The sequence below is a fragment of the Tinamus guttatus genome, unplaced genomic scaffold (genome assembly GCF_059628265.1).
Source record: "Tinamus guttatus ecotype Peru unplaced genomic scaffold, ASM5962826v1 Tinamus_guttatus_pri_ptg000710l, whole genome shotgun sequence".
NCBI classification, from domain to species: Eukaryota; Metazoa; Chordata; class Aves; order Tinamiformes; family Tinamidae; genus Tinamus; species Tinamus guttatus.
The window spans coordinates 1650329-1673445 of record NW_028289244.1 but is presented as its reverse complement, the minus strand read 5'-3'; the positions used below and the strand labels follow the sequence as shown (position 1 = coordinate 1673445).

The window sequence follows — 23117 nt, the reverse complement described above, 5'->3', positions numbered from 1 at the left end:
TTGGTAGAATTAATTTAATTATGCTCTCTCTCCATGAACTAGCTTATTGCTTTATTTATTGCTTTTTTCAACTGAGTTGATTTTTAGGCAATATTTAGTTCTGTTTCAGTAACTTTTCATTTTAAAACCACACCACTGGTTTGAATTCATTGGCATTAACAATCCGCTATTGATTTGTTTGGCCTCAGACTGTGCGATGAGGGAGAAGTGGCTTTGCCAAGCTCAGCCTTCAGACCATGCTGCTAACTGCTAGTTGAACCACGGTGTTTTGGGAATCCTTCTCCAGAAAGTGCATGAAGTCTTGCAGCTCTGTCTGCTAAGCAAGGTCAGGGCCCCTTGTTTTTGCAAATTGGGCAGCAGTTTTGGTCTCTAAGCCTGTCTTTATAGGAAAAGAATAAAATAAAGGCTGTGGACCTGAAACTGCAGGATCATCTCCCACTTTTGTACTTGAATTGCAGCATCCAGGCATGTTTTATCCCAAAGTTTTCCTTTGTGATGAGTAATAGCAAATGCAGTTCAGCCCATTGGACTGTGTGTCTCTTGGGGATCTGTTCTGTGTTTCAAAAAGCGTAAGTCAAAACCCATTAAAATCAACTGGAAGGTTTTCTCTCCCTTGTACTTAGTCTCTGTTTCATACCATGTTTTGGGTAATGACTTGCAAGCCTTCCTCTGTGTCATTGCTTTTGCGGACTGCTCATGATTTAAAAGCCTTAGGAGCCCTGTCCTCATGACCAGGGGTTAAATAGCTTGCTCTTCCCCATCTAGAATTACCTGCGAGGGCTGCTCAAGGACTCTACTCAAGAGCCCTAGGAAGATGTTTGCAAAGTGGAGTTCAAGGTCAATTTGAAGAGCTCTTGAGGTGATGGGGCTGCTCCTTTGGTGTACGCTGAAGTGCTGTAACTTGCATTTGATGACTCTCAACGTTGTGTTTTTTGCTCCTGGTGTCTGTCTGCGAGCCCAGGGAGCAGCGTGCAGAAGACCCAGCACTGAGCTCTTGCTCAGAGGACTGCCCAGCCCAGGGAGGACATGGAGACTGGCTGTGGGGTCAGCTCTGCCCTGGCTGGTGGGGCAGGTGAGAGCTCCCATGTTGGGAGGATTTCAGGTACATATGGGGAGAAATGCAACTCAGGGGCAACACACAGCCTGTGGTTTTATGCTATGTAGCCCACAGCTGTGTGGTCTTTCCATCTTCTGAGTTGTAGCTGGGTAACATAATTCTTGTGTTTAATCCTTGCGTTTAATGTCTGGCACGCTATGGATAGGACCTTTTGATCTTTTCCTTGCTCTTATCACTCAGGGTTGATCAAATATTTATACAGTCATCTTGAAGACTTTCAAGCCAGCTCTGTTAGTCTTGGTAACTTGTTCTCTGATGATCTTCGTTCCCCTTCAGACTTAGGGAGGTCAGGGCTGCGGAGAGGCTGGAGCTGTGGCTGAGTCCATGGAGCTGCTGTTGAGTGATGGTTGAACTCACGGCAGGCTTGAACCCCTTCTGGAGCTCAATCATCCTGCTGGCCACAGTGCTCCTGCTCGCCATGGCATGCGTGGGGTCCTTGCATGTGTCTGCTTGGTCCTTGATGAAGTGTCATGGCTTTACCTTGAATGCAGCATGTTTGTCTGTAGATTCCAGCAACTCTCCTGTCTTTGGGGGGTGCAGGTCCAGCCTGTCATTTCTTTCTTATCCCTGAGCTCCTGTGTGGAAAGGCAGGGGTTGAGGGAGGTTCTTCTGTAACCTCCTCCTTCCTTGCACAGGAATATTCTACTTACCCCATAATAAAGGGCCTTTCAGCATGTGCAGCTCTACCGAGCAGGGGCTGCCGCGTGGAGGTGGCTGCAGCAGGGCTGAGTGCCTGGGTGAGCTCCCCCTGCACCCTCAGGGACAAAGGGCTCTATCAAAAATGTAAGACCGTTATCGCTAATCTTGAAAATGGACCAGTGTGTTTAACATATATAATTATAAACTTTCAAACAAGGTGATTTTTGTCTGGAGCATCTGGGAATTGTTTTTTCATTATCACGTTTCAGAGTGAAAAATCTTCCTGTTTTCTCCTGAGAATTTTGTGGGATTAAGTTGCTGCTGTTTGCTGTTTTCTGTTGCCTATTCTTGCAAATGTCTGTGTAATTATGCACGTCTTTAATTTATTCTGCATCCTTTTGGGGGTTTTTGCTTAACTCTTTCCCAGTGCTGTGCTGGGGTGGTCCCCTTCAAACAGCAAGGAAAGTGCAGAAGCTTTTCCCATAATGAATTTGAAAAACGTTGTGACAAGGCGCGCAGGAGCTCGCTGGTGCGGCGTGACACTTGCTAGCATAATCAATTTGGGAATAGCCGTACTGCCTTGGAAAGCTGCCTGATAAAATGGTTTTGCATGAATGATATTTTCAATATGAAGTGCAATAGCAAACACATAATGATCCATTTTCAACCGAGAGCTGCAGAAATTCCCTGCTAACCACCTGGCAGAGGGTCTTGCTTCCCAGGCAGCAGCTCTGGCCACTCGCTTTAAAAGGTTGAAGTTAAATGGCCAAATTCTTTCCTTTTTGGAGAGGAAAGACTTGTTGATGCTACCTGGGAGGACACTGGCTGTGCAGGGTTGTTCAAGCCTGCACCCTGCAGGTCCACAGAGGCCAATGTCTGCCTTCCAATGGGCCTCGTGACTAGTGGAAAAATATTTTTCTAGTATAAGCATTATGGAAAATGGCTGCAAGTCCATCTTCCAAGCAAGTGCACTCCACCCCAGCTACTTGCTCACCCACAGCTTCAGCAGAAAGTTCCCTAAAAAGTGGCTTAGCTTGGTTACTGATGAGCAAGATCCTTAATCGCCTTGACTTGCGGTAGCAGACTGTCTGTTCAGTCACAAGCTTTTGAAAACATCATCTTATCTTGCAAAGCAGTAAAGAAATGACTCTTTCTGGTAAAGACAGAAGGGATTTGCTTGATATGCCATGTCAGCATCTTAACTGTTCTTTCCCTCTGACTACCCTGCATATTTCCTTTCCCATCAGGCTGGCTCTATGAATGCTTGCTGGAGATGTTTTTTGAGAAATGTTTAGCTGGTTGGCAACACGGGTAAATGTTCTGTGTTGGATTTTCAGACTGTGGTAATGAAGTTGCGTTAGAGATTCGCCAGTCTGGGAATTCTGAGCAGAATGGGAAATTATTTAAAATGTAAATTGTGGTTATAAAGCCTGTATGGGAAAGCTCTTTGCCAAGGAGGACACAGAAAGGCCATAGCCCAAAGCAAGAGTGGGAGACTTGGAAAACTGAAACAACAACTTTCTTCAAAGCCCGCTTCTTTCCTGGAAAGGATTTTCATCTGGATTTATTGTCCTCTTTGGGAAGCAAATTTCTTGTGCTGCATGTCCAAATCCTAATGGAGGAGTGTGTAATCGGGTGTTTAAGTGCTATAATGAGAAACTCCTCCAGACCAGGGGTCCTGCTGCTCTTGCTACTCAAACTCACTTTGCTGCAAGACCCGCAGAAGCCCTGAGAGCCACCGGGCTCCTGAGTGTCCCCATAGTCCCCTCAGCACGAGCGCCTCGCGCAGCGCTCAGCCCATCGTGGCTGCATCACCCTCTGTAGATGCTTCACTCCTTCACGGTATCAAAAGCTCTTTCAAATCGTTTGAAAGTTGGAAATTTAGGAGCGCATAGGAAATGGGAAGTGATTCAATGACTCAGTGCTGTTTAAAACACCAGGGAGTGCTTTCAAAGCTGCCGAGCAACTCCTGTTAGGCAGCTCTTTTCCTTTTAAGCATTTCCATCAAGAGCATTTGAAATCAATGACTTAAACTGCTCTGTGCGTCTGAAAGCCTAATGGAAGGAGTGAGAATATTGCTGAAAATTTGAATAACGCCTTCAGAAACCAATGGCAACCCCCAAATGAATACAGCTGTTGGTCACTGCAGTCTGGGCAACAGTGAGAGACTTAAAGCATCCTGATCAAAACTACCTGCAAATAGCTGTGCATACAAATAGGCTTCTCATTTAGATGCACGGTTGCATTTCTCTTGGTATAGCTAACTTTTTTAATCAAACATAGGTGATTAAAGTCAGGTTATGGTTTGCATTTGTACAGCGGCTTGATTATGACTTTAACACATTGTGGTTATTAAAAAGGATCAGAAATAAAAGGGGATATTAATTTTATTTGGTCTATAATATTACTGCACTTAGGCTCAATCGCTTGTGAAACAAAAGGTTGTAAAATGTGTCCTATGATGAGGTTATATCAAAACTAGATGCTGCCATAAATAACAGTTCAGCTATTTATCCACTGATCTCCAAAGGTGTGATTGGAGTAAATATGGTGGGAGACATTTAATTAAACTGAGTGTAGGAATGTCATAAACATGCAACATTGCCAGGGAAAACAGAAAAATAATACCAAACGCTTAAGGCTTTCAAATGCATCTATAACTCCATCTTTTTGCTAAATGTTCCAGCACCTCTGAGTGCTTTCAAATTGATTCGAGGACATCCAAGTGCCATAATATCTTGCCCAGTCTCTCACTTGGGGTTGGTGTGCTTCTCATTTGCAGCAAAAACATTGCAAGTGAAGAATATATTCTGTAAAAATAAAACTGGCTAGTACTAACAGCTCTGAAGTGGCAACAGCATTTGTGTTTGAGAGGCTGATGACTGCCACGGGCATCAAGATGCTCTCCATAGTGGTGGGAGAAAGCCTAAACATTAAAAAAAACCTGTTTCCATGGACTGTCCTTTCTTTGATATTTCTGGTAAAAAGGTCCAAATATACTTTTTAAACTACTTTTTTATTTTCTGAGGGCAGTTGTAGCTGGTCATGCTTTTGATGGCAGCTTTCCATCCATCAGACTGCCTGTTCTGTCACTCTCAGCATCACCATGGGGAGTACTAATGCATCCCGCTCCTAAATGCATCTGCTCTCACCGAGTGAACAAAAGCAGCAGCTTGGACAGTTAGAAGCCTGGGTGGTCTGCAGAGCCATGTATACTTCAGAAAAACTTAAAATTTTTATATACAAAGGAGCTGATATTCATAGGGAAGATGCCAGCCCCATGTACTTGCTGTAAGCTCTACTTTTGGCAGGCTTTCTCTCCAACTCTGAGTTTGCCACCCCAGGAAGCTGCGCAAAGGCCAGCTGAGGAGTCGGAGGAAAAACCCTGGCAAAGGAGCAGCGAAAGGAAACGTGCAGAACCTGCCCCGGGCATCCCCATGGCGAGGATGGCAGTGCCGAACCAGCCCCAAAACACTAATTCCTTTTGCTCTTTGCTGCCCAGGGCTGGGGGCAGCGGGAAGCTCGTGGTTTGCGGTGTCCTCTTCCATATTTAAATGCACTGGGAGAGGAGCCCCTGCACTTGATGCTTTGTCAATACTGCCTCCGTTAGAAGTTCACTTCTGTTCATTAAAGTTCCCTTTTTCAGATGTAAATTGTCACTTCCAATGAGAGAAGAGGATCCAGAATGGCATAGCTCTTATTTCTTGGAAGACTCTACAGGAGTAGAAGGGATCAGGGTGCTGCATGATGCTCCCTCCCAATTGAATTGCAAATTCAATTTGTATTTGGGGGGCTAGATTTGTTTATAGTCATGTTCTTTGCTTAAAGTGTGGGAAAAGAGAGGAGGAAAGAAGGGAATTCCCATCAAAGTGAATGGGAAATTGCTGTCAGGATGGTTCTGGGGAGCAGCCTCCCTTCACAGAACCCCTCAGGACAGAGAGGGGTGACAAACAGTGGTTGCCATCAAGGCTGTGGACCATAGTTAGTTAAACCCTGCTCTGAGGATGCAGAAACCTGCAGCTGTGGTCCTGGGAATGGGCTCTCTGCAGAGGCTGCAGGTTGCTGCACAGTGCAAGGGGTATGTGTATATGATGTGCATATATGCAGGTGCATGCATGCACCTATACATGCATGTGTTTAACGAAGGGGAAAGATGTTAATCACATGCAGAGGCACTTGGAAAAATATTCTAATATTTTGATAAACTCCGGAGGGGAGAGTTTGGTTTCTGTGTGGCATGATTAGGTGTGAATAGTCCCCCTTCAGTGCTGAAAGGAAATTGTACCTTAAAAAGGCGCTGACACTTATGTTGACTTGGTGGTGGTTTTTGTGCTAAGAGGTTATTAGAGGCTGTATTAGTGGTGTGTGCTTCTTGTGGGAGGTTTAATTCCATGTCCCTGCTGTGCAGCACTGGGATGCAGCGGGGACAGGCATCTCCCACCCTGTGCTGATGCTGGGCGGGAGTTGGGAAGTGGGAAGCTCTTCTTTAGAGGCAGCCGAGTATTGCCCAATTTGGAAATGGTGCCTGGATCCATCCTTTAGCTTAATGAGCAGCGCGCGGTTGTGTTTTACTTACGGTGGCATCTGTTCCTTCCTGCCACACAACCTGCTGCTAGTAACTGTTTCTCCATTCTCCCTTAACAACACCAGCTAGATCAGAAGTAGATATTTTAGCGTGTTGGTCCACACTTTCCACAAAGTTATCTGCAGCTGAGACTCGCCAGAAGCAAAATCAATTGGTTAAACTTTAAATATTTCAAAGAATTTCTGTGCTGTATGTGAGCAGAGATTAAAGATGCTTTAATGTATCCGAGCTGGTTTTCTTAGCTCCAGAACCATGTCTGATGAGGGGAAGAAACGCAGGAGTTTGGAGAAGTAAATAAGGCCACCTAGAAGTCAAGGCAGAGCCAGATGGGCGGTCTTGGGCCCACGGTACCAGATGCAGCTGCTGCAGTTGACCAGACATCGGCCACGTGTGCAGAAAGCGCCCGGCTCCTCCACGGGACCGGGGAACCCGCTGCTCCCTAGGGAAGTTGTCCCCGCTGCGGAGTCTCCGGGATGGATTGGTTTGGTTAAGGCAAGGGTGACCCATCACTTCCACGCTCACCCGTTGGGATGAGCTTTTCCATTGCATCTGGAGGTTGATGCCCATTTTCCGTTTGGGAGCGCTCAGTAGAGCTGAAGCGATGCTGTGTGAGAGGATAAAAACAACCTCTCTCAAGGACTTGCTCTTTATCCTGATTTAAGACCCTAGTGATTTCCTTTTTAAGAGTTTTTTGAATTCTTGAGGTCTTTGAGGTGTGCTAAAAATCAGATTCTTTATTGTCTGCAGTGTGCAGGCAGGAACTACATGCTTTTCTACCATTTAGCAAAAGTGTATTCAAAAATATGGCCTTGTCCCTCCAAATTCTAATAAGAGACACCCTGGTTATTGTTTTGAGAACCATCAGGGTGAATACATTGCTGTGACTTTGTATTTTAATCCAAGTATGATTTATGACCTTAATCTCTACATAATAGCAGATAATAATGACAAAATACTCATATATATTAATGTGGCATATTGTACCTGAACTAAGTATTTTTAAAAGTACCTCATGTTTTCTTTAAACAAAGATAGAGTTTTTGCATAAGCAATATGTAAAGTTTTGGCAATACTATTTATGAGCACAATCTTCTCTAAGAGCAGAAATGCTTTAATTCTATTGTCTGACCTTGGTTTGGAGAAGCTAAATGGGTGGAGAGCTGCGTAAACCCCACAAAGCTCAAGAACACCCTGTTTTCTGTGTGTAATAAGTGAATGTGATTCAAACAGGCCGCGTGTTTAAGGTGTTGCACGGTCAGGGCATCCATTTGGTCTTTGTGTGTTTGTGTCTGGAGCTGGAGTCTTGGCAGAGGGACGTGGGCCTGGGCAGGCGTCAGAGCAGGACTCTGGGTCACATCCAAGACCTGTAACTGCTGCTGTCAGGTACATAATTTCCTCTAATAGCTTAAACATGCTGCAGTGTAATGAAACACTGACTTGGGTTTCCAGTAGACAGGTATATCCGTGCAGGAGAGCCCGAGAAGGTGAATTCCAGCAAAGTTTCCTACTGCAGAGCCCCAGCTGGGGAATCGTTCCATGTGTGTGCAGCCAGGCTGACAGCAGTGGCTTTTCTCCTTTTTTTTTCACCCATTTTGCATTAAGCATCAATGTATTAAGCTTCGTACCCACCTGGCTGCTGTGGTCTCACATCTGCTAAATGGGGTGATGTTTTGACTTGTGCTTTTGGCTCGTGGGAGTCCCAGGGGGCCACGCTGTGACCAAGCACAAAACTCTTTAGCACCTGGAATTAAAAGCAGTTTAAAATACAACATAACTGCATAGCATCTGGAATTAAAAGTATTTTAAAGTGCGATGTTGCTGCATAACACCTGGAATTAGAACCAGTTTAAAGTGCAGCTAAGCACGTAAGGGAAATGAGGTTGTGTATAAAACCTTTATGTTTTGAAGTTTGTTTATAAGTGCTCTTCTGCGCTTCTGAAATGGATTAACCTGGAAATGAAAACGTCATAAGCATTTCCTACTCATTCACTGTATTGGATTAAAAAGGGGCAAACAGCTGCTACAGGCTTTCTGTTTTGGGAGAAGGAGCTCCCACACCTCTAAGAATCCAAGTTTTCTCTGTCAGAGCACATTGTTGAGCAGTTCTGGCCCAATATTTTTGCTTATAAATTTTCTGATCTTTAAAAAGAAAAAAAAAGACTGTTCTGACAGCAAGAGTGTGGTACAGTCTTGTTCTCATGTTTTCTTCTAATCACCCTGCAGCAGTTAAAATCAGCAGGAGCAGATTTAGTAATCTGAAAATCAACAGCGTTGATTATCTAGCTACATTGGGAAAAGTCATATTATTATCCTTCATTTATTTAGAATATTTATAGCTGTGTACTCCTGCAAATGCAAAATGAGGGTAACTGCAGTTTGGTGTTCCCTGAAATATTTTAAGTGGTGACATACCCTGTCCTCGCAGGATCTGTTTGTAGTCAGTCTTAAGGAATGTTGATGGTAACTAATTAGGACTAGAAGGAAAATCAAAAGAAAGTATTTTTTCCCATTTTTTAATATAAGAAACAGGAGAAAAAAAGAGACAGGAGATGATGTGACCACAGTTTGCAAGGTCTGCAGGAATGGAGATCAGATATGGATCTTCCCAGGCTCTGGGTGCAGCTGTACTGTGCAAGTGGTAGGAGTTTCCATACAGCAATTTAGGTCAGTGGTTTCCTTGTTTCTGCCTCTTTGCGGCACCAAATGGAAACCTCTCATGTGAAATCCAGGGCTGTTGCAGCCACAGGAGTTTTGAGTTTCCAATTTTAAAATGTATTGGAGTGAAAAAGCAGAGCATGGACCAGAACATGTTTAGAGGGAGGACTCAGATGCACATGCAAAGAAGTCACTAATTTCAGTTGCTTTTAACTCATTGCTCCTGCAAGACACTCCACCTTTCCTTTTTTAAAATCAAAACCTGGGAGCTTAGAAGGGCTAAGATCTGTTAGTGATAACAGAGTGTCCCCAGCTCTACCTTTGAGATCCTTTGAACAGATTAGCAAACCAATTTTCGCCCAAATTGAAGGCTGATGAAAATCTTCATTTTTAATGTGGCGGATGTTTCTTGCACCTCTTATTTCCAGAGCAAACAAACCCTATCCAAGACAAAGCAGCCTGTGAGCAGGTGCCCAAGAAGCATCTTGGGCAATTAGTAATTTTTCTCGCTGCTCCTGCATCTTTTCCCTTTTCCATTCAGTTCCAGCCGGTGCTGATACATCGTTTGACACTGATGGCTCCTGACACAGCATTAATGGGTAGTCAGACGTGAAAAGCAATGCGAGTAGCATTGATCTGTTGTTTTCCTGACTTGGTTAAGTTTCTTCCTGTAGAGGGGAGGAATTTAAATATAGTATGATATACTGGCAGGAGGAAATGAAACACGCATTGGCAGTGGACCAGCTCCCATGGCATTCAGGGGATGCGGGGCTGGATCCTGAATTCACCCATTCAGGGCAGCTTTTCCTGGCTGTGCTTCAAACCCAGGAGCAGGAGTGGTAAATTTGTGGTCCTAAATGAGTAAGCAGAGTTAGATCTCAGGTATAACCGAAACCATTAAAATAATGCCAAGCACAGAGGGAAATCTTTTATGTTTTTCAAGAAAAATGCTCACGCAAAATGCCATGCAAAACAAGCAGGATTTCTGGTTTTTACTGTAGTGAGTAGCTACGTTTTTGTGCCTCAAATGTGGGTTGGAAACCTGTGAATTTGACTTATCTGGGGTCTCGTGTGATTTTTTGTGCTGCTTTGGTGTAGGTGGAGATGATGCTTCAGCGCCCGCTCGTTGACGGGGCTGTGCGAGGTCTTGGGGAGATGGTACCCAAGGTCCTGGCGAGGAGACCTTCTGGCAGAGGGGGAGCAAAGCGGTGTCTTGGTGCGGACATTGATGCTCTGAATTGAAGCAACGGGGCCGCAGAGCTCCTGGGTTTGGTTGCTCAGGTTGAAGGGTTGAAAATGCAACATGCTGCCAAGACCTATGAATTTCCTTGGTCACTGCCATCCAGTCCATATTTGCATTAACTTCTTCCTTAAAGTGTTCAAAAAACATCTTTGGAGGAGCGATGCTGCTGGTGGGAAGGAGCATTTGAGAGCAGTGGGAGAATTGCATGGGAATGTGAGTGCTGTGGAGTGTTTGTGCCTGGTGGAGGGGAGCGCGTGTTCAAGGGGCTGTTTCTGAGGGTTCAGTTCTCGGCTCGGTGGGTGTTTTGGGCTGCAGAAAGGGGACACAAGCAGCTGTGTGGCCGCTTCCTGTTGTATGTTGCCTGCTGCTGCTCACTAGCCAAGTCAGAGGCGAGAGGACCCTGCTGCCATAGGGATTCCTGCATTTGAGCTGCACCAGGAGGGAGCAAAACCCTGCGTGTCTGGGATGGCCACGTTGACAACAGGACTGTGGGGCAGCTGCCAAGCTTCCTGGAGGTTGCCTTGGGGTTCCTGGTTTGCCAAACTCATTGCTGCTTGCAAAAGGAGGTGGGCTGAAGAACAGCCGGGATGCCCAGCGTGGCTGTCCTCAGGCAGGCGGCCAGCACCTGCAGCAGCATCGGACTCTGGGGGCCCTTGGGTTTGGAAGGGTTCAAGGTTTTTCCTGGAAATACCCACACTACCCAAGTTGGAGACAAGCAGCAACCATGCAGCCGCCCCTGACTTCACCGGAGCTGCAATCAGAAATATTGACTGGCCGCCTCGGATGGAGCGGCAGGTTCGGCGCCGCTCCACATACCTGCTGAATTCATTTGGCTGTCCCTTGTGTAAAGCCAGGGGAAACCAGAATATATTTTTGTTGGTTTGCATCAGGAAGAAAGCAGCTGATCGCAAGGTAAATGTCACCGTATTGATCAAAATTCAGAGCAGCGTCTCCAAAACTTGGTGCTGGTGATGGAAGACCGGCTGTGTTTCCAGAGGAGATGTCAATGCAAATCGCTTTCTTTCCTCCTTTACTTTTAAAGCAGCATTCCTTTATAGTCAGAACTTTCCTAGGTGGTATTCCTGGGGGGTTTTCCCCGCTTTTTCGTGCTGTTAGTAGCACGTAGCTAGTGTATTCCGGAGGTTCCTGGTGAGCGTGGCGCTAGCTGCCGGCGCGGCGCACGATTACTCCATGCCGTAATGGAGCTAATGGCGTTCCGCTCAGGACAGCTGCGGGTACATCTGGTGTTAAACTACCGTTATTTAAACTTTATGATGCGAGAGACTGCCAGCTCTCCCCCTTGCAGCATTATAAATTATGTCTATTGCTCGTGCACTTTTTTTAACCCTGATTTCTCTTGAATTATGGATGATAGACAGGGCCAGAATTTGCTTTTAGTGTTCCCTTGCGACCATCTGTATGCGGAGTGCACTGAGCAGTCATAATCTCAGTGTGTGCAGTCAGGGGAGGCTTAATACAATTTGGGCTGCGACCGTGTAGCTTGTGCCCTGCTGTGCAGGCGGCCCGAGCCGTGGGGGCAGGAGCTATTTTGGGGCCATGCGGTTGTGTCCTTGGGGGCTGCGCTTTGAGCTGCAAAAAGCTTCGAGGCTGGAAGGGTTCAGGGATGGGAACCCGCTTTGGCAGGCGATGCCGCTCCTCGGAGCGGCAGAGGGAAAACTTGCATTGGGATTCAATGCTGGAGCGTAGTGTTTTTGCAGGAGCGAGGCAAGGAGCTGCAGCTTCTGGGATAATTTCCATAGCTTTTATTGAATAACGTAGGCCTTGAGGTGTGTTACCAGCAGGTGTTTGTAAATCATATAAAACAGCTGCAACCACTGGCAAGATACGAGCCCGGTGGGTTCCTTGGCTTCCTCAGCTCACCTGCAGGCCCAGCTGGTCACGGTGGGAACCTGGGGGACAGTCCTGGGCACTGGGACATGCCCAAAGCGCCGGGGCTCTCTGCAGCGATGGCTCCCGGTGCTGCTTGTCGCTCATCTGCTTGGATCTCTAATAATGCCAAGGGTAAACTGTTTGCACGTGTAATTATGAGGGCTTATTAATACTAAGCATTGTCTAACAAACACATTTGCAAGGAATTATCCCATTAGGTTACCTAAATCTTTGCTTTTGAGATGACTGGGAAGTTATTTCATATAATTTTTCTTATGAAGTACACCATGAAAGCTTCACATTATTTATTTTACTTTTTCTGACATATCCAGGCAGACACCGATATGAAATGTTTGCTAAATATATCCTGCAAGTGCTTGTAAAATATTGCGATATATCACTTGCAGTCTGCCAGTTACTCCCCTAGATGCAAAACGCTGTGGTATGTACTATATTTAATGGGTAAAATTCACTTATTTCCCATGGAACCAGCAGTGGCGGATACCGAAGTGCATAAAACGTGGTGCAAAAGGAAACCTGGTCCTGGGTGCAGCTTGAAAGCCCGTCAGTGAAGTGCACTGATTTGCTCTGCAGGCCTTTTCCTTGAGCAAGGAGGTGACTTCTGTTCGCTGCCTCTTTGCTTTTGTTAATTCACTTTAGCTTCCCTTGTCAACAAGTGCTGCAAGGAAAAGACAGCAAACATGAGTGTTTCAAAGGGGAAAAAAGCTCTGTCGTTAAAGGAAAGCTTATTCCCTCCTTTTTGGAGGTTCTGCTAGCTAACGGCTTGGCTGCAGCAATGTGTCTTGGAGCTGTCCTTGCAGATCAGCATCTCTTGTGATTTTGGGCTTTGTAGCTTGTGGAGAAAAACACTTAATTTTTAAGTGTTAAGGTGAAATCATGAATCCAAAGATAAAAATGTTGGGGGGCGCAATGCAAAAAGCATAGCAGTTTTTTTTCCTGAAGCTGTGAAAATGAAACCAGTAAGTTAGTGGATGTTTATGGAGCCTGGAATTCCGGCAGATTTTAGCAGGAATTATTATTCTGGTAAAATGTGCAGCAAGAGGGTTAATAACCGCTCTGCGAGGCGGCGCGTCGGTGGGGCTTGCTGGGCTTTGCTCCTTGGGTCAGACGCCTGCACCTTGTAATGGTGCTTGCAGCCCCAGGGCAACGCTGCCCTTGGGAATAAACTGTCAATGCAAACCCCGTTTCGAATGGAGAGGGAAGAGGTCTTGGGCTTTTGAGTTTTGGGCCTTTTGCCTGCTTTAGTGGTGCTGTCTGGACAGTTTATGGCTCCACAGCTGCTCCGGAGAAGCTGGGTTTTGGTCCCAGTGCCACACGCTGAGAACAAGTTTCTCTTCTCTGTTATTCCATGAATTTTCCCCCTCCCTTTCCCCCTCTTAGCCAGCTGCTCATTCACTCCATTTCAGCCTGGGACCCTGAGGGGTTTTTCTCATTGATGTTTCAGATGTTGTTTTAGTCCCAAAGGGGCTCTGTGTTTTTTCCACCCCACTAACCTGGCGCCGGTCACTTAGCTCCTGCACATCCTGGCGGCCCGTGGGGACGTTGCCTTGCGGGAGCTGCGGTGCAAATGCAGCTCAGGGAGTTGGGAGGCAGCCCTGGGTTGAACTAGCAACAAATGTTCCTGCAATACAAAGCAACCCTGACTTAAAAACATCAAAAAAAGACTTTATTTTGTGTGAAAAGCTTACAACATTTTTTTCCTGCCCATTTTCACTGTGCATAGGAGAGCCGCAGCTTGCAGCAACCACGAGGTGCTCGCAGCCTTGCCCCGTCGGGTGCTAATGTGAGTGGGAGTGATTGAACACACGCACATCAATAGGAGACCGGGAAGCATCAAAATTGAATTCTCTCCCCCTGCCTTTTTCTTTCCTATAGGGAAAATGGGCCTCATTAGCACAGACAGCGCTGGCAAGGCGGCGTTTGCAGCACGAGCCCAGAAAGCAGCTGCCATCCCCAGCGTGATGTTCGGCCGAGGACTTTGCTTCCCACCGCTGCCAGTAATCCTGTTTGCACAAACACAAAACAGCAGCTGGATTTGCAGCCTTTGGGGGTATCTTCTCCCGTTGCGACACGGCGCCGATGGGGACCGCGGCGCTCGGTCGCAGCCGCGTTGGCCTTGGCACTGATAAACTTGAACCATGGGGGGAAAAGCTGTGTCCCTAGCATGGGATTTTCAGTGTTACTGAGCTCTGTTCAGCTTTCTGTTCCTACCACTGCGCCCAACCCTTCTGGAAATCCTGATTGAAGTTTGCTTTGGCCTCTAGGACACTTTTTCTCCTGGAAAACCTGGCCGGACTATGTTTCTTTCTACTGACATAACTAAAGGCAGCACTACGGTCAGCTACAGCCTCACATAAATCATTAAAAGCTTTGGTGTCTGTGCACCCATTCTTATCCAACATAGCAAACTGAAGTGCCTCTTCCTTCCTGGTCAGTATGTTCCAGTGACTGAGAAATGCTTCTCTCCTGTTTCTTTGGCACTGATTCCTCATTGTGGGTTTTTTTTCCTCAAAAGCTGTCTTGGCTTTGCTAATCTTAATAAGCAAGTTGTAGTGACTGTGGCTGCCATGGGCAGCCAGGTTTTCTCCACTGTCTCTAGATTTTAAAGTGAATAGATTGACCTAAGTTTTTTCAAGGCAGCAGGGAATTTATTTTAAATACAAGCTAATGCTAAACCTGATGAATTTTGGCCTCCAATCTGCCATGCAGAATGTCCCCCACCTTGGCTAGTTCCCTGCTAGCTGCCCCTGAGCTGTGACTATTTCTGCAGCCAGGCACATATTGTGTGCCAGTGGGTCTGCAAATGTGCTCTGTGCTGAAATACACTCTATTCCCTTCCTTTTCTTGGAAAGGAAAAAAAAAAAAAACACTACAATGCTGTAATGCTGCTTTTGCTTGAGATGCTCTGATCTTGATGACGGATAATTGCTGCTTATTCCTACCTTTTATGCCAGGCTTTTTGATTAAATGCGACCCTCTTGTATTGTCTTTTTATGCCTTTGTGTTAGAAGAGCAGCAGTGTTGTGTTTGGGTTTTATCAGCTGCGGCTTGTTGTTCCATGCGCGGAGCGGAGCGTTTTTCCGGGGAACACGGAGAATCCCCGTTTCCTGGCGCTCGGCACATCTTGCCCTGCCACGTGCGAGGCTCTGAGGCGTCTAGTGAGGAAGATGTCCATGAAGAGTCTCGCTGGGAACAGTGAAGCGACCCTGTGCAAGCTCAGCGGTTCCAGCGGGAAGCTGGTGCTGATTTAGATGTGATGGAGGAGAGCTGCTAATCCTGGGACTCGGGCTGCTCCTCCATCGCATCCAGGGGCTGCGAGTCAAACGGGCGTAAAACCTCCAAAACACCAAGCACCTGCACTAACATGTGCCCCGTTACTGCAAAATGGCTTTAATGCTTCTCTCTCTTCCCTCTGTTTATTTTCACTAAATAGCAACTTTTGCAGCAAAGCATTAAAGCCCAGAAACGGGCTGTTGCAGAGCTGCTTGTGCACCCAATCCCTAATTTAGACACAGGAAAACCTGGCAATCAATTATTTTATTATTCTTTGATACCTAATGCCAGTCTCCATCCTTCCTAGCAATGGAGGAAGTGTGTGAAAGACTGAGGTGCTTCTGCCTGTTCAATGTTTTTGCTCTGTGTTTCAACAGAGCTTGAAAAATGTCTTGCAGGGCCGAGGGCTGATTTGTAAGGCAGAACTGTGCAACGTGCAGCTCTTAAAAGGAGACATGAACAGCGGTGCTGCCCCAGGCAGTCTGCGATCGATCAGGAACCGCGTGCGGAGGCAGGATTTGGTGCAAGTCAGATCGTTTTTGCTAAGAGCACAACCGAAAAGTCATGTAAGATGGAAGTTGAATGGGTATTAACTAGAAAAGCATTTCTTTTTCTCCTATTCTTCTTCCAACTGAATATTAATTGCCAGAAGAATGTTTATTTTTGAGACAAACATGATGATGAACATTCCACCCCCCCCCCCCCATCGTGAGCCATGTAAATGGATGCACTGAGTGAGAAAAATAACCAGAAAAGTGAGAAACCTTTAAAGCCAGGTTGCAGGAGCATTTACTTTGTGCCTATGCAAGATGAAAACACACATACAACAACCAAGGAAAGTAATTTTAAATGGTTGTAATGCAAAGTAGTGAGTCAACAGACTAGAAAATAGAGAAATTTCCATGAGGCTTTACAATACTCCAGAGATGGAAACGTAGCATCTTTTGTTCCTGGATTATTTCTTATATTGCAGTAGAATTGCAGGAGCTGTTAATGTAGGTGGGCGTGCATGTGTCTCCCTTTTGCTGCACCAGAGCCCAGTATGCTGAGTTGGCTGAATTATTATTATTATTATTATTTTTTGCCATGCTCTATGTTGAGATGGACTGAGCCACCCATCTCGAGCAAGGTTTTGGTTCTCAGCTCTGACATATTTGAGAACCCGTTTGGGTTCCTTGCAGTCTGCCTGCAAGAAATTCCTCTGAGGAATAGTGGGAAGAGGCTTGACGCTGGGTTATTGACTTCTCAGGGGACAAAACACCTGGAAACAGGGAGAAAAATAAGGTTGGTCCTGAGAGGAGCAGCAAGGGCAGGTCCCAGCCTGGTGATGTGGGGCAGCGAGTGCGATGCTGAGCAGTGACTGAGCGGAGAATCCTTTATCCCCTTCAGAACAGGATATTCTTCTCATCTCCAGCTTTACCATGAAAGCCAAACTATTTCCCCGCAGATCCACCCTGATCCCCTCTATCTGCTCTGCCGCTGGCGACGCCAGAGCTGGGCCTGGGAGCTGCATCCCGCTGCATCCGTGGGGCAGAGGGGGCTCAGTCCCCTGTCCTGCTGCAGAGCGATGCACCCCGCCCTGGTAACTTGGATAAACAGCTCATAGAGGGCAATTTTATGAATCATCTCTTCAGTAGCTTTTGCAAGAGGAGAACAGTCAAGCAAATTGTGCATGCTGCAGATTCGTGGCAAGTGTCTAAATATACATGCTCTTGTACATCGGTGGATATTTTTTCCTTAGTAATCTGCATATGCTTTACATGGTTTTGATCTCTGGATTTCTTTGTGTTTCTTGCCTTTTTTCCTTATTAGCACAGTCATAAACCATGATGCTATCCCAAAATAATGTTTAATGAAGCATTTGATCTTTTCATGGTTAAAAGGATTGGAAAGGGGGCTAAAATTAGTTTAGTTGATCATTTTGAGTCACTTAAAATTTTCAATTGTGTTTTCATTGTATCACCTGTTACAGGTTTCTTTTTTGATAGAGAAGATTTTCAGATAGCAAAATTAATTTAGGATTTTTTTCCTGTGATTTCAAGTGCCTCCTTCTGCTATTTGTGGAATAACTGCATGTCGCCAAACACCTTTGGTTGTTTAATACTGATCTGTGCACCCACGTGAGCAGTTCCCAGAGTGTTGATGTTGCTGTTGTAACTATTTGTGATAAGGCTTTTTTTCAGAGTAGATGCATCTCTTTTTTAGCTGTTTTTGCTTTTCAACCTGGGCAGCTGTTTTGCAATGTGGGAGCCACCTCCTTGTGCCCATGTGGAGCTCGTTGGAGTCACGTGGCTGTGTCCTCTGTGGGTTTTGACCTTGTTTTCTGTGTCCCCAGTAAGGCACAACTCTGCTCTCATGCAGAGCATCAGGAGGAACCCAGCGGTGACAGTCACTTCTATTGAAACGTTGGCTGGTCCTTCTAGTTGTCCCAAACCCTGGAAGAAGCAGCGTCAACAGTTTGTGTCCTTAGCAAAACATGCTTGAAGAGGGTCTTGCAGCCTGTATTTTTCTCCAGGATAAGTCACCAGTTTTGCTGGGTGTAAATAAATGAGTTATATTGCAGGAGGCTGGTAAGTGAGATAACACGCACGGGTGCCAGGTGATTTACTGTGGCGTTTCCGCCTCTCCACTTTCATAAGAGCCATGCAATGAGAAAACGGAGAAACCCAGAGAAGATTATGAGGAAATTCTTGCTTTATGTTTCCTTTCTGTTTTTATTGCGGCAGTATCAATGTGTGGAAGCATTTGCTGGCTGAACAGAAACCAGGTGCAGTTTTCATGCATCTCAACTCTTGTTACTTCAAGCTGCGAGTTATTCAAGAAACATTTATTAAATACATGCTAGTAAGGGAGGCCCGAAGGCCTTGTGCTGTAGCATCTTATTAGCAGCAAAAGTGAAGTTGTGGCAAGTCAAGTGTGCTGGGGAGTGCCTGCTTAGTCTTATATACGCCTATATGAGCATATGTGAAGAGATGTATATAAACTCATACCCAATTGGGCACATACAAGCATGTGTAAATATAACTGCACATCCCAGCCGTAGGTGTGTGTTAGCAGTAAGTAGTGCTTAGCACAGCTGAGACATTTTAAACCATAGAAGATCATTTAATGTAGCAAAGGAAAAGTGTTGGAAAAGTCCTGGTGTGAGGATGGAGTGGAATAACTCCTTAGCTGTAACTTGTTGGTTTGCTCCATGGGAGGACCCCAGTTTAGAGCAAGCGCTGTGTTTGCAGGTGGGCTTCCCCCTTCCCACAAGCTGACTTTGGTCTAATGCAGCAAGTCAGTCTTTAGCCCTGTTGAGCAAACTTAATTAGTGTTGAAAAGTGGCTCGTTTTGCAAGGTGGTCAATTTTTAACCTCTGTAAATGACTTTCTTTGCAACCTAATAAATAAAATCTTTTTCATGCAGTATGGTGGGGCTCATAAATACTGCAGGTGCTTAGTGGCTGCTTTCACTTGATTACCTTTCCCATTCCTGGTTTTAGTAATTTTTGTAGGAGTGCTAATTCAGTCACTTTTAATAATGTGTCAAAGAAGCAAGGGCCACCTTGCCTGATGGCACTTGCTGCCCCTTTGGAAGTGGTGCTGGGACCTGGTAGAAGCAAACTGCAAAACCTAGGGGTCTTCTGCAGGTGGTTGGGATGGAGGTGGAGCAGCTGGGGGCTCTATCTTTCCTGGAAGCTCTCAGTTATCCAAGTCTTTGAGATTTCCATAACAAAGGCAGTGGCTCTTGTTGAGTAACACCTTGGCAGTAATGTTGAGTTTATATAAAAATCAAAATAAAAAGGAGCTACCCAAGGCTTGAGGAGAATTTTTGCCTCCTGCCAGCACTTTGCATCCGTAAGGGGGCATTGAGGAGCTGCTGCTGGTCCAATCCGACCTGTCCCATGGGATAGAGCAGCCCACGAGGGGCAGAAGGGGAGAAGGGATGGGGGAGCATGCCAGGATCTGCCTTTTTGAGGACGTTTTGAAGGAGCCCTGGAGCAACGAGGAACATACACAAGGGATATTCGGATGCTGCTTCCAGGGACTGGGCGTTTGATGCTGCTCAGAGATACTTTGACCTTCTAGTTTATTACGAGTCAGGAAAAAGTCAATATTTCTCAGGTTGGCAAGGTAGGAGGAATTTTAATGAGTTATTGAGTCAAATAGTTAATCCTCCAATAACAGATATTTTTTCCTTTCAGATTTACAGTGATAAAAACAAAGGCTTAGCCAAGACCAAGAAAACCTGGGGGTTTTGTTGCATGTAGAAATTCTTGCTCCTTTTTTTGTGCCTTAACCCCTTGGTCACTAGGAGGTGAGATGCAGCATCCACACTGGTGCAGTTCACATGGGTGTGAGTTGGGCAAGTAGAGGCCGTGTCTACATTAGCCAGGAGTTTAGCATGATAAAAAGGGGTCAGCAGAGTGAAGTAGCTGGTTGCAAAGGGGCCTCTTTGGGTTACATTTGCTCAGGCCTCCTGGGCTGAACAGCTCTAGTGCTTGGAAGATGCCTTGGACATCACCAGAGGATACGGTGGTGACGAGGCCACCGTGCAGGTTGTCCTATCGGGCTAGCGCACACCAAGGGACACCAAGAGCCAAGACAGTGGGTGCCAAGTGCTTGTTCATGCTCTAATGGTGCCTTTTGCAGTGTCCCGTTGTAATTCCTGGCTTTGCATCCTCCAATTAAGGTAGAACAATCTAATTTGCTGCAGCTCTGTTCAGTGAGCTTAATGCTAATTATTGCTCCAAGCTGCAGCTTGTTTGGAAGTGCCCTGTCCTGGATAAATTACAGTAATGTTCTGTTTTAAGCCTTTAAGTGAGGAAGCTTAAGGCACAGAAAACATTGCAGCCCCAAGGCAACTTTCCTTTTCTTTTAGTAATAACAAGAAACAAGAATGTGCAGAATGTGACTGCTTGGAAGTATGAAGCTTGTTTTTGTTGTGTGACCCTGCTCAGAGGCAAGGATAAGCTGGTGGGTGTCTTCACCAGAAGCCTTGTCCCATCATGCTACCTTGAGCTCAGTGCTGCTCCCTCTTGGGGTGTCTTTTTTTCCAAAGCTCCTCACAGTTTGGAGGCTAGAGGAGTGTGGGATTTTTGAACTGCTTTTCTGGATGCCTGTCCAAATTTTGCACACTGAGATACTCTCCAGATTTCCTTCTGGAGTCTAGCTTTGCCAAGCACTAAAAGAGCATCAGCTCCCGTGCCCATCGCTCTTCAGCAGAACCCTTGAAGTTCGTGCTTCAAATGTCTGAGTTGAAGCCTGTGAGCCGGGGTGTGCAGCTCCCTCCAGCCTGCCCCATCCTGCCCTCCAAGGGCATCCTCAGCCTCCCGATCCCGGCTGGGACAAGCGCCCGCCGTGTCGGGCACCGACGCTAACGCGGGCGTTTGCTCTTCCCTGCAGTGCTCTACGGGCAGGACGGGCTGCACGCGTCGTGCGAGCACAAGTACTGCGGCCGGGGCAGCACGTGCGTGGTCAGCAAGGAGAGCGGGCGGCCCGAGTGCCGCTGCGTGCAGGACTGCAAGCCCCGCTACATGCCCGTGTGCGGCTCCGACGGCAAGTTCTACGAAAACCACTGCCAGCTGCATCGGGCCTCGTGTCTGCAGAGGAGGAAGATCTACATCATCCACAGCAAGGACTGCTTCTTCAAAGGTAGGGCCTCATTAAAAATAAATACTTCTGCAGAGCTTCCATCATTCACCTTTCCTTAATCCTGATAAGTGGCTGAATGGTATCTTTTATTTCTAACAGATAAATTTTTAAAGGGTGATTTATTCTGGGATTCTATAGAAAGTAACACAATGCTTTATGCAGCTATTAAAAATCTGAGTACCGTCACCCAAAATGTAATCAAACTGAGCAGTGGTAAATAATTAACATCATTGTATGCATTGTGTGTGTTCTGGTTGTGCTGTTTGCTACTTACAATTTCTAGTGCAATAACTTTTTATGATCTAATTTGTTTCATAAGGCTTCAAACAAGACTAAAACTTAAAAAAAAAAAATCTGTTACAAAAAGTCTGGTGCACAAATGAGAAACATTCCTAACTCTTTCCTGAAACTGAATGTGGAAGCAGAATGTGTCTCAGCCAAGCAGGGTGTTTTGCTGAGCACCCTGCAGACTCTGGCAAGGGACTCCGTGTTGGGTGGGACGTGCTGGGAACGTCTGGGGAACCAGCAGCTCCGTGGGGTTGGCGTTTCTGGAAGGGCAACAGACCCAGGAGCTTTGGTTCACAAACAACGTGGCAAAAGGAGAAGGGAGAGCTACTGAGACAAAGCAGGATGGGCAAATGGCGAAGGTGTTGAAGGTGTGTTTCTTTAGCAGTTGGCCGGTGAGTTCATTGCGTTAATGTCTGTGCAAAAGTGGAACACAAAATAAGGTTTGGGGAGTTGAGTACTCCTATGGCAAGAGCAGTGCCCTGAATTGCAGTTTACTTGCAGAATAAATTGCATAATCCCTGGGTTGGGGGCAAAATAAATTGCCTAATGTCTGGGTCAGATTTATGGCTCAAGAAGAGTATATGTGCAGTATGTGCAAAAAATCCCAGGTAATCCTTTACCGGGCCGGGTTCCTTGGCACGATGCTGACATTTAGCTCTCAGTCCTATAGGCTCCTGCACCCTATGGAGACCAATCTGGTGTTGCCATCTGGTGCATGAAACCTCACTGTGTTTGGTGGCCCTGCTGTGTCCCCTTCGAGATGTGGTGACCAACTGCAGGGAGGTGACCACGGCTGTGAGCTCCTCAGAGCAGCTTCTTACTCCGTGGTGCAAGAAGAGCTGTGAAAAGAGCCTGGCCCTGGCAGGGCGTTAAATACTAAGGCAGCTCGGTTGGAGGGGGGACACAGCAGGGATGATGTACCCGTGCTCAGCTCTCTTGCTGGTAGAGTAGCAGTTTCCACTGTTGTCACCGGGTGACCGGGAGGGCTGGGAGTCCTGTGTCGTTTCCATTAGCATTTTTGTGGTTTGTACCATCCTGTCACATATCAAGTGAGACTGCGGTAGTGTGAGATAATGCCAGAGTGGTGGAGAAGTCCCAAATTAGTTATAATAAGAGCTCCTATAAAAGGCCTCGCTAGAGTATATCTTGAAAAAGTCATTGTCAAATATGACTCCTTATACCTACAGAAAGATTTGAGTGGTTGTTGCAGACATCTCCAGTGACATTTACGTGATCAAATATGAAAATAATTCCATTATCTCCAGCTCACTGGGCACTCGAGCCCCTGAGGAGTTTGGCTGTACACAGAGCTATCCATCACACGCTCTCATTTACTAACAGATACGAGTAGGCAGTGGGGGAAGAGCCCGTTTAAGAAACAGGGGCCTATTTGCAGAGATACGTGAGTATCCTGCTGGAACAGGATACCCTTTGGAGATGGGAGAACATTACTGTGCTTATCCTGCTGGTGTGGCCCCGAGACAGACAGACTAGCCAAAAATTTGCAGAACTATCTAGACAGAACAAAGAATAATAAATTGGTCTGACTTCTGATGGGTGGAGGAATCTGCTGGGGGATTGACTTGGTGAACATAGGTGGAAGCCAAGTCTGGATACACATCTCCAAAAGCCCAGCTGGCTGCCCTTCCCCCAGGAGAGAGTTGGCTGCTTCTGTCACAATTAGGAGGTAAATAGGTCTGGGATCAATAATCCTTGTGTGAAGTTATAAGAAAGAGCGGTAGCCTTGGAAAAGGGTCACCTAAAGGTGTG

General features: G+C 46.2%; 1 protein-coding gene across 2 annotated transcripts in view; it reads left to right on the top strand.

Annotated features, from left to right (window-relative positions):
* Nucleotides 1–23117, top strand: part of FSTL4 (follistatin like 4) — a 154268-nt gene that overhangs the window by 22892 nt on the left and 108259 nt on the right. For both annotated transcript variants that reach the window (XM_088536941.1, XM_088536940.1), the window contains exon 3: nucleotides 20811–21059. In XM_088536941.1, coding sequence (XP_088393067.1) covers nucleotides 20811–21059 — 249 coding nt within the window. The remainder of the gene's footprint in view (nucleotides 1–20810; nucleotides 21060–23117) is intronic.